At 53.2% G+C, this 11,035-nt stretch overlaps 3 protein-coding genes across 3 annotated transcripts; 1 reads left to right on the top strand and 2 right to left on the bottom strand.

The window, feature by feature from the left end:
• Nucleotides 1-461: 461 nt before the first annotated feature.
• Nucleotides 462-3,215, bottom strand: CkaCkLH20_12505 (FF domain-containing protein; the record flags this gene model as incomplete). Its single annotated transcript, XM_038895218.1, has 7 exons — nt 462-662; nt 719-1,110; nt 1,171-1,498; nt 1,550-1,666; nt 1,717-2,812; nt 2,861-3,009; nt 3,072-3,215. 7 exons carry the CDS (start codon nt 3,213-3,215, stop codon nt 462-464), a joined length of 2,427 nt encoding a protein of 808 aa, XP_038739486.1.
• Nucleotides 3,216-3,838: 623 nt separating this feature from the next.
• On the top strand, nt 3,839-5,798 carry CkaCkLH20_12504 (uncharacterized protein; the record flags this gene model as incomplete). The annotated part of the gene is made up of 2 exons (XM_038895217.1): nt 3,839-4,016; nt 4,072-5,798. The coding sequence occupies 2 exons, from the start codon at nt 3,839-3,841 to the stop codon at nt 5,796-5,798; spliced, it is 1,905 nt and encodes a 634-aa protein (XP_038739485.1).
• A 280-nt stretch (nt 5,799-6,078) lies between these two features.
• CkaCkLH20_12503 (uncharacterized protein) lies at nt 6,079-9,064 on the bottom strand (the record flags this gene model as incomplete). Its single annotated transcript, XM_038895216.1, has 5 exons — nt 6,079-6,650; nt 6,699-7,219; nt 7,269-7,987; nt 8,040-8,816; nt 8,879-9,064. The coding sequence occupies 5 exons, from the start codon at nt 9,062-9,064 to the stop codon at nt 6,079-6,081; spliced, it is 2,775 nt and encodes a 924-aa protein (XP_038739484.1).
• Between the last annotated feature and the right edge of the window lie 1,971 nt (nt 9,065-11,035).

Below are 11,035 nucleotides of genomic sequence, written 5' to 3'. Positions count from 1 at the left end.
TATAGATTGAGGGACAATGGGTCAAGCAGGGTGACTGCCGTCAGTCTTTGCTGCTAATTTTGCAGCAAGACTCGTAGATATACTAGAAATATGCCCGAGATATATCACAAAATGAGAAAGAAGGAAGAAGACCGTTGTTCAAAAGACAGTCTACTTTTTTTATCTTGATACGATACTACTACTTGCGATGTACGCACCTACAATTAGAGTAAAACGAGAGAGATACATACTAGCCGATGATACCGGCAATGCCAGATGGCGAAGCGGTCCCAGGTACCACATCCGGAGTGGCCGTGAAGAATATTGCCGAATGCAAGAGCGCTGAAGATGTAGGAATGGGACCAGTAGTCTCTGTAGGCGCAGCGGTCATCATGCTCTCAGCGACGGCTGGTGATTCCGATACGTACTCGAAAGTCACTCTAGTCTCCGCTGCCGTCCCGTGAATGGAGTTGACAAACGGCTTAGTCTTCCTCAATCTCGCCCTCCTCAGAGCCTGAGTGGACACCAGCGTCGTCTTTGTTGTTCTCGGCAGCCGGCGGCGCCGTTGTTGTCGTCGTCGTAGTTGCAGTCGCAGTCGCTGCCACGGGAGGAGGAGTCCTATTTTTGGTACGTGTTTCACGTTGGGGGGTGCGCTCACGGGGTGTTCTCTCTCTTCTGACTCTCTGCGCTGTCGTCAGTATGCTGGGTTGGTGGTGGTGATTTTTGAGATGCGGCGTACCTTTGAGTCCCTGGAATCCCGGCGGTCATCCTCGTCTTCCTCGCGGCGGCGGCGAGATCCAGAAGGACGCTCATCCCCATACGGAAGCTCGTCATAAGAATCCATGCGCCGGCGATAAAGTCGCTCACGCTCCTCTTCCCTGTCCCTCCTCTCGCGGTCGTAGTGGCCATCATCGTCGCGGCGGGAACGATGACGGTCATAGTCGCGGTCACGATCGCGCTCACGGTCTCTGTCCCTCTCACGCTCTCTCTCACGACGAGGGGGAGGCGACAAACGGCGGTCGCGGTCGCGGTCGCGGTCGCGTTCGGACAGGAGGCTTTCAGCCATAGTCGATTTGCGATGATTGCGCTCACGCTCGGCGATGGCCTTGCGTCTGTCCGCCTCGTACGCGTCTACCTCAGGGCTGCGACTTCGCCTAGTAGCACGGCCACTGCTACGATGAGATCGCTCACCTCTGGATCGGGGTCTCTCGCGGTACAAGTCGCGTTCACTTGAGTCGCGGCCACGTCGGCGACGACGGTCACGGTCGGCCTCTTCCTCCTTCTCGCGTAGCCTCCTCATGTGTCTGTCAAAGGCAGCGATGCGAGCGTCTTCGGATGTAACAGCCTGGAAGGCAGGCATGTCCGCCAAGCGAGATTTGACCTTCTCGTACGTGTCATCCAGAGTGATTGGGGGATCCATACGTTTCAAATAAGCACGGAGATCATCAGCGGCTCTGCGCTGCTGTCGTTCAGATTGTCGCTCGTCTTCGGATCGCTTGGACGACCGCTTTTCCTTGATCTGCGCATGTGTTAGCTTTCATATCGATACGCACGAGCTCCAGATACGTACGCGTTCAAGGATAACCACAAGTGTGTCACGATCAATGTTAGCAGTTCGTCGGTTCTTTTTGACAACGGCGTGGAACTCCTCAAACGTTGTCTTCGGGGTGACATCAAACTGTTCGTCCTGTGTTTGGGTCAGCATGCTGTGGTTTGATGAGGATTGGGTTGACATACATCGAGAACATCCAGAACGTCGTTTCTAGGGCCACGGATGGCCTTCTCTTCCTCCTCGACGAGATCCCAGAAGAGCTCCTGTGGCGTTGAGCCACCTTGGCCGGCCATGTTCTTGTATCGATCGTCGTTCTCGATAAGGGGGTGGATTTGGCGCCATTTGGTACCGGCATTAATCTTTCCGTCCTTTCTGAGTTCGTTCAGAAGCGAAAGGAAAGCGTCGCGCGCCTTGCGCTCCTTGCGGAACTTCTTGTTCTTCTGCTCCTGCTTAGAGTCGTTGAAAGATCGTTCCAAGGCCTTCATATGGTTTTGGAATGCAATCAGGATGTCAAACTTGCTAAGGGTCTTGTACTTCTCATCGTTTTGGAAAGGCGTCGTGGACGAAATGAGGCCCTGGGCATCAGACCAGCGCGTGTACGGCTCCAAGCTGAGCTTCGGCAGAAGGTCGATCAAGCCGTCCATGGCGGTCTTGCGCATAGCTGCCTGGTTTTCCACGTGTGCTTTCTTCAGCTCAATGATGTACTCCTCGAAGAGCTGGCGGCGCTCGTTTTCGTTGTTGGTGGATCTGAAAATGGTTTCGCCCTCGATCATGGGGCGAGCGGTCTTCCACCGGGTGTAGTGCTTGATCTCAGGATGACGCTTGAGCATGGTCTCGAAGTCAGTACGCAGCTTGGTCAGTCTCTCCTTGGCGCGCTCCTTGTCTTGGACGATCATGTCATGACAGTACTTCTCGAATGCCGCTTTGCGATCCTTCGGATCCTTGATGGCCCTGTACTGAGGATCCTTTGCGATGGTACGCAACGCCTGCTCCCAAGTCCAGTCAGACTGGACGCCGCTGCGTTTGAGAAGCTTGACGAAAGCGGCCTCGGCCTCCTCCTGTGTAGCATATTCGGGGTCGTTGCTCGCAGGAACGAAGGCCTTGGCATTCGTGTCGTTGCCGTACGTCAACTGGCGTGACTCGGGGTATACATCACGGTCGCGGTCGCGGTCGCGGTCGCCGCGGTCACGATCACGATCGCGATGATCACCGCGATAAGAGTCGTATCCAGAGTTGGAATACCTATCGGGGGGGCCGCCTCGGTCGTAGGATGATGCGGGACTATGACAGTTAGCTGGAGCGGCAAACGGTGAGAATTGGTATCCATACGCAGGCGCTGCAGAGCCGCCGGTGGCGCCCAAAGCTGCCTTGTACGCCTCCGGCATCTCCCACGAGCTCGTCTTCGTCTCGGTGTTGTACCAGTACTTGCGGCCGCCTTCCGCGGTGTACTCCTTCCACGGCTGGTTCGCAAGAGCTCTCTGTGGATGAGTTAGCATCTGGTTTGTAGCGTTTTGTTTGCATGTTCTTAGGGGTTTCATACCTCAGCAGGAGACATCATGTCCTCCGGCTTGGTCCATTGCGTGACCTTGGTCGCAGGGTTGTAGTAGTAGGCTCGACCATCAGGAGTGCGGTGCTCCTGCCAGGCCGCCGGCGGCTGGCCGTATGGGCTACCAGCACCGTTCATGGCGAATTCGTCGATCGAAAATGGTACGGACGTATAAGTACTAGAAATTCGTAGTTTGGCGCTTCAGCGGCGAAAATGGTGAGGCTCCCAAGATGCTGTGGACGACCTCTCGAGTTGGAGAATGGAGCAGTCGTCGCGCAAGGAACGCGAGAAGAGGCTGCGAATATTTGCGGAATGAGCAATTTGGCGCTTGGGTGCACGGACTGGGGTAGCGTGCGGGATGCCCCATATTTCTCTTGTCAAGCCATATGGATGCTACGGATATTTTCCGCTGAGGTAAGTCGCGCAGGAGACCAAACGCACTGTGCCAGCGTCGTTGAACCCTGCAATCCAAACTGTCTGCAACTCACCTCAATCCATCGGAGCTCTCACCGAGAGCTGTACCACGCTACATCCATCGCCATTGAGAACAACAACTTCAGTCGGGTCCCTCTATCGTTTTGTCCCGTTTTGTTCCGGATACCATAGCGTTGAAGCATTTGATGAGTTCAGATTGCCGCCTAAGACCAGTTGGTGTATAATCTCTTATGCCGACAGGGGACACGGTTGTGAAACTGTCCTTTCACTGAGTCTCATAGTTGAGCATGAGCCGCAACATCACACAACAAATCAGGTAGCCCATAATGGCTACAAACGAGCACAGACGAGAGCCTGCCGAAGTGGAGGACTTCATAGAACACGCGTTTCTCACATACATTATCCCGAAAGCAACAAACCTCGACCTCGAGGAAGCCTTCAAAGATGTCGAAGATACGCAGGCCTACTTTGACAACATCGAGCGACGGGAAAACCTGTTTTTTGGTACAGTCTCATGTAATCTTACTCTACCAAGCTATGCAATGTTAACGACACGCAGATGAGACTGTCGACGTTCTTCTCGTCTTGAGAGCACCCCTTGTCGATGAAAAGACGCTGCGCTCACATTTCAGCCGACTGGTCATCTCACTAGAAACCCAAATCGTCAACAGCCATGCCGCAGATCGAGACCATCCTTCGACAGACATCGTCTTCCAGGGCACCGTGGAAGACACCTCGGATCCCTTCATCGTGGTAGACGAACCCGATGACGGAAGCGAGAATAGCAACAAAGATGAGAGCGAGACAGAGACCGCCGTCGCCATCAAGAAGAAACCGGCCCACATCTATGCAGTCTGGAAGCTCCCTGTGTTCCTCGCTCGCCCCCGTATTCGCCTTCAAGGGCCCTTTGCAGTCTTCTCAGCCTCCGCCGGTCTCAAGCCGGCCTCAAGAGCTGCGTCCGGAACCTCCACCCCGGAACGCATTAACGGCCGCAGCAAGCATGGCGGAGGCTATCTCCAATCCGGCGTGCCATCAGGCCTCAACCTCCTGGAGCCTTTCAGCAAAGACCCGGGACTCGGAGGTATCGCTCCCCGTCTCTCTGCCCTGCGCGTCTCTCGCGTCGCTCCGGTCACCCAACCCAAGGATCATACGCGGCCCCTTCGCGCCCTCAACAGCGTCCGCGTCCGCATTTTCCCGGCAGTCCACACCCGCGTGCGCTTCTCCCGGCCAAACACCATGCCGACCTCACCGGCCCTGATAGCCCTGCTCGAAGTCGACTTCACGTCATACTTCGACTGTCCCGTCGAGCTGACCAGTATCCGTCTCTCCGTCGCTGACGGTGGTTTAGTCGAAGACCTCAACGCACCAGAATCCTCAGGGCTCTCCCTTCCCATGTCCTGCGTGCCCCATGATCACGTAACCTTTCTCTACCGCCTCTCTCCACCGCAGCAACCCGATCTGCCCTCCTCCAAGAACCCCAGCCGCGATCTCGATATCCACATCGAGGCTATAGTCCAAAGACAGCCAGGCCTATGCACCCCTCGGCTGACCATGAACTGGTCCACAACACTCGATTTCACACTCCCTGTCAACCCGGGCTTCAACGCGGCCATGCAACCAATGCAGCCCATTCAGCGCTCTCACCGCCCTTCCCAGCTCTCCATAAGCGGTATTGAAGCAGCGCAGTCTCTCGTGGCGCCGGCAGTCAGCAGGCCCGATTCCCTCCCTTCCCTCGAGGCGGCAACGCGCACAGTCGAAGCGCCCCTGCCGGAGTTGGGCATAACCATGACCTTCTGTGGGCCCCAGGAGCCCATCTACGCCGGCGAAATCTTCGCATGGACGGTATACGTCGTGAACCGTGCCATCGAAAAGCCCAATGTCCCAGCCCTGCCGCCGCGCAAGCTTGCCCTCGTCGCAATCCCCAAACGCAGACGCAACGAGGTACGCCTCATGCGTCCGCCATCGACGAGTGGGAGGAGCAAGAAGGCTGTCGATGGCAAGGAGCTTGCGGACGCGGTGTTGGACGATAACGTTCTGCACGCTATGCAGCGCAACTCCGTTGTTGAGTCTACCGAGGTCGTCTGCTTGACCGCCGACACAAGAGTTGGCCCTCTTGCTCCTGGAGCCTGCCATGTTGTGGAGCTCAGGTTCCTGCCATTGAAGACGGGAATCGTAGACATCGAGGCCATCAGAGTGGTCGATCTGGGGTCTCAGGAGCATGTAGATGTGAGAGACTTACCCATCATGTTTGTAGGACAACGGCCCGAGGAGGAAAAGACGGAATGAAGACGTAATAGATGGGACCTGCTTGATGTGTAACGGCTCCCTATTCTTTTATAAACCTAATTTACTCCTGGTTGTAACGTGCTAACCTCTCGGGGAATGCAATGCAATGCTACCCAGATGCAAAGAACTAGGCTCCACGCAGTGCTGTGGTATGTCATGTTCGTCAAGTGTGTTCCTCCTGCCCTAATCCTTTCAATGACCCTGCCGAAAGTTTCAAAATGCCACTTGGTATCTGTATGCCGGTAATTCCATACACGCCTAACAATGCAATCGCACATCATTACAAGTCATCAAAGTCGTCATCCCATCCCAGTTGTTCGTAAATCGACTTGGGCTTCGCTTGCGGCGGCGGCGGCGGCGGCGGGGTGGCCTTCGCCATCGGTGTGGCCGCAACCTCATCTCCAATTGTATCCCTAGTTCTCTGTTTGCATGGCGTCGCCGGGAGACCCACGTCTGGCGATACTGATCGTGCCGGCTGAGGCCGTTCGCGAACCACGCTCGCAGGCACACTAAATTGCTGCGTGATTGCAGGTTTCCTCATCATCAGAGGAGAAGAAGGCGGAATGGCAGGCTCGTTATCCGGGGAAGGTCCTCCAAACCGCCCGCTGCGCTTCACAGGTGTAACCTGAATAGCGGAGGACGGTGTGTGGCCAACAATATCAACATGACCTCTACGTGGCCCGGTCGATGGTATTCTCGATGCACTAGAAGGGGGAATGCTCGACATCGGAATCACATCACTGCTAGAGGCCTTCGGTTCCGCCGCCAGAGCATCGCGGAAGCGGTGGTTGGCTGGCGTCACCTTCACCTGAACTGGGTCAAAGAGAGGGTGTCTCGTCGGTTTCTTGGATTCTGCATATAGGTTAGCTATTGTCGAACATAACCAGGAGTGAGACGCACTCTTAATCGAAGACAAACCGCCAGAACTTCGTTTCTCAGCATCTTCAACGATGGCTTTGCCCGCCATTTCACGGTTCGGCTTCCGCAGGGCCGTGATGGCATTCTTCAATTCTGCCTCAACCATGGCCTTCTTCTGCGCCTTAGCATCGTCTAGAGCAGTCAGGCTGTTACTCCTGGAGAGCAGGCTCGTCCTGTCCACCGATGACCTGCGATCAAGATCACTGGTCTCCCGCTTGAGCCCAGGGATACTGGCTGATGTTGCGGATCTCAATAATGCAATAGCATTGCCGGGGCCTCTGGAAACACTACGACGAGATTGTTCCTTGAATAGAGCCTTCTCGATGTTTCTTGAAGCAGGCTTAGCGGCAGGCTTAGCGGCAGGCCGTTTTGCAGCGGCACCGGGCTTCGAATCAGACTTGCTGGAAGAAGGCTTCGCTCTGGGTTTGGGCGGAGCAATGATAACAGGGCCACCAAGCTTGCGGTTGATCGAGTCGCAAATCTTGGACAGTCGAGCAGCAAAGCTGTTTGCATTAGCAGGAGAAGCAGCAGTGAGCCCTTAACAGAACTTACAATGGCATGATAATGTCGGTGCAGAAGTCCTTCAAAGGATCCGACGATGCCTTCTGGGCAGGCCCTCCATCAGCCGGAGCTATCACCTGTGAATCCTCCAGTAGTCTCATTTCATCAGAAGCTGTCGACTGCCAGATACACAACCGGTCGGCGTGCACATCCACTAGAACAGGGAAGTTATGCTTGCTACGCTTCTTCGGCTGAATTTCAGAAGCCTTCTCGGCATCGTCTACTGGCAGACCTGGCAGTTGGCTCTCTCCCTCTGCATCAGCTGCCCGCAATGGCTCTAGTGCAAGAATCTCTAGAATGAGAATCATTTGCAACTGGGTCTCACGAGTCCTGAGCAGCGAAACATGAGACTTGATCTGAGCCGGGGTGATGGTCACATCATCGTTCTGGAGCTCCGGCTTGTTCGTATCCCACCAGTTTCGGACGTGATCATCCTCACCTGGATACATGCCATCCTTTCCAAGCTTCATCTTCTTGGATTTCCTCTTCTTCAGTTTGCTGCCTTCGTCGGAGATGTCCACGTGGGTCTTCATTTTAGAAATTATATCGGGTACCGTCTCGCGGTATTTCTTGTCGATCTGAACGGTGGTCATAACGAGACTCTTGAGGAATTCGATAAGGTCATCCATGTTCATAGTGCCGTCGCAGTCGAGATGGAACGCAGCTCGCGCTCGAGATAGCGGTCCTTTTGCAAAATACGCCAGAGATCCCTGAGAACGCCTTAGCCAACTTTCTCTTCCGCAACAGACAAGTAAGGATTACCATCGACTTGTATAGCGCCTCCATATATTGTGTTCTGATGTTTTCCATAATCTCACCAGGTGTCTGTTGGACGTTATGGTCACGAATCGGCTGCGGGGCAGCCTGGACGGCGTCCAGATGTGTCTCGATCCATTCCATCGGCTCAGGCTTCGTCTCGATTGTCTGAACAGGATTGACGCTGGGGTTCAGCCCACTAGGTGTCTGCGGGCGCGAAGCGTTGTCATCATCGGACTTGGTTCGCTTCTCCGCTCTGACTGCATCGTCAAAGGTTGATACCGACTGGGAGCGCGCTCTTTTGCGCACAATCGACTGGAGCGCCTCGATCGCCATGCGCTTGTCTGTGTGTCCCTTGTTCTGTCCAAATGTCACAAGCGGCTTTTCTCGCTGGCTGTCCAAAAGTTGGAACTCCCGCATCTCTTCAGCTTGCCTGATGCGCGCGACATGTTTGCCGGTGACAGTGGCCTTCTCGGCCAGCTCCAGCAAATCTACCCAGGAGCCGAGTTTACAAACGGCATAGAGGGATTTTTGGGAGCCAGCAGCGCGTTCGATTGCGTAAAGTGTCTTCGAGGCTTCGTTGCGTGCGAGGAGGAGGCTCGGCTTGTCCGCTACGCGATCTTCGAGGTCGAGAATCTTGATGTGTGAGTCGTAGAAGCGGCTGGAGGGTAGGTCGCTATGGGGCGTGCCGAGGTCGAGGTAGGAGAGGGAGAGGTCTTCGCGGGGGAGCAGCATGAGCGGTTGCAGGGTGCATGGCCTCGCCGTCATGCTCGGGGGATACGCCTACGCGACAGTAAGTGATGAATTCCAACCTCCACAACGCGACGAGTGCAGGAAAGACTTACCTTGACAACAATTGGAAACCTAAGCAAGTCTACCAACGCATGAGAGCCGCTCCGCCTCCTGTGCATGCTGGGCTCGGGTAGCGGCGTCGCATTTTTGGAGTTTAGAGAGCCATCGGAACTAGGGGTGAGGATTCCCGATCTTTGACGCGACGCGTCTGAGGGCGGGAACAATTTGGAGGAAGACATGTAATCATGGGAGGTGAATTAAAGGTAAAACTTGAAAGGGTACTCTTCTAAGATGACAATAAGCTCAAACAGAGTCCATTGCACTGATATCGGAGGGAGTAGGTGGAAATGCAGCGTAATGTTTGTTGGGTTGGAGTGGGATGTAGACCTAGGTGTGATTTCACTTCCATGGGAAAATGCTTGTGTGGCGTCACGCGTCACTGCAATGCCAGGATCAGCGCGGTAGGGGTCATCCAGGTCTTCAGCGTGTCACCCCAGGAGCGGCTAGAATTTTGGAGGGGCCGGCCCGGTCCCACCAACAACAACACCAACCTAAAATCATGGAACGTAGGCCGACACTTCACGATCACCATCTTTAGACGTTGCTTTGCAAGTATTACTCAAGTAATCTCGCGCCATGATTTGCCTTTATGTCTTTTTAATGTCGGATTGGTACCATATCACACGCTAACTGGAGCGAACAGCATGTCCCCAGCAGTCGTGATGTCCTTCTGAAAAAAGAAAAAGAAAGGCCAAAAAATAACAACGAGCTGCCTTGAGAATTATGCAGGATCACCGAACTCAAACCCTCGAGCTTTGCCCAACCTAGGCATACGATTCCACCCCTAGACCGTCTTCACCAGTGGCCTTGCTCGTCGTTGAAGGTCACCGGACGGGAGGTTTCTTATGAGGGCTGGACTTTCGTGGCCCACACTTAGGTGAATGCTCGCATCTTTGACGTAACTGCTTCCTAAGCTAAACAAGAGGTGATTGGCCCAGGAGATTCTTCATACGGCACTAGTACATTGCCCATTTAATGGATCTTATTTTCTCGCGTTGATACCTAACCGTGGCGTTGCATTACGTTTGTAAGGGAAACCTGTGATTAGAGGCCTGCTTGGCGTCCCGATCCCTTAATGAGCTCAACGTGGCGATAAATCAGTGATGAGCCTTTACCCAAGGGATTCAGGCCTTTTCCACATGCTACTCAAGAAACTCAGTCCACTAATTTCTCGTCCCATGTACTCCATGAACAGTGAAGAAGGAAAATCTAGCTCCAAATGTCTGCCTTTTGTTGCGTGATGAGGGAAGTCGTCTTGCACAGTATGTGGTTCTTTTCAATATAGCTTCTATGTGAAATTGAACAACAGGAACATCAAAATTTGGGCAGACATAAACGTCACGAGTACGCACACTCATGTAAAGTAGTTCAATCCAATTTCTATAAGAACAGGGGGGCTGGGCATTGTCTTAGAGAACCTAAAGGAACAGCAACATTTAATTTGCTAGGAGGAATTGACAAGCTCGTGCAACACGCATGTTTTATAGCTGAGGCCCATTGGCAAAGCCGGTGAGGTCATCTGTTAGGTACAGCAAGAAGTTGCTGAGATTATGTTAATTTCTGATGGGCTGATGGATCTCTATCTCATGAATTGTATAACTCCAAAAAACCATAATGTGGTATTTCACCCAGTAGCGTCCCGGTCATATATATATCATTAGAAACTGCTACATGAATAAAATAGAACGACGGCTTACTGAGTTAGTAGATATTTAAGTGACGATACGCTATACAATACATCCCACTGCTGAGAAAGACATAGACCTAATGCCAATGCTATACTTATTGGATAAGAATTCGCCTTTGACAAACGGTTAAAGTCTGTCTATACTCTACAGGAGCTTCAATAGGAGCGGGTTATTACCTCTAAGATATAAAATTTTGTTCATTTTATCTACCTTTCTCCCGCCTTAATGTCATTATGGTCATGTGAGTTTAGATATTTTAAAGAAAATGGAGTTGCTCAGATAGCTCAGTGCTTTCTCACTCCATTATGATTCAATGGAGCTTTTGATAGCTAAAGATTCTAGCCGTCCTTTCCCCGGCTCTTATCCATAATGTCCAGTTGACCATCTATCAGGTACTTCTGCCTGAAGTCTGGGCAGCACACAACAGTAAAGAGTAACGGACATAGTAAAAGACAGATGCCT

Source organism: Colletotrichum karsti (assembly GCF_011947395.1).
Source record: "Colletotrichum karsti strain CkLH20 chromosome Unknown Scaffold60, whole genome shotgun sequence".
Taxonomy (NCBI): domain Eukaryota; kingdom Fungi; phylum Ascomycota; class Sordariomycetes; order Glomerellales; family Glomerellaceae; genus Colletotrichum; species Colletotrichum karsti.
Note: the sequence above shows the minus strand (reverse complement) of the source record. Positions and strands in the feature narration are given on the sequence as shown.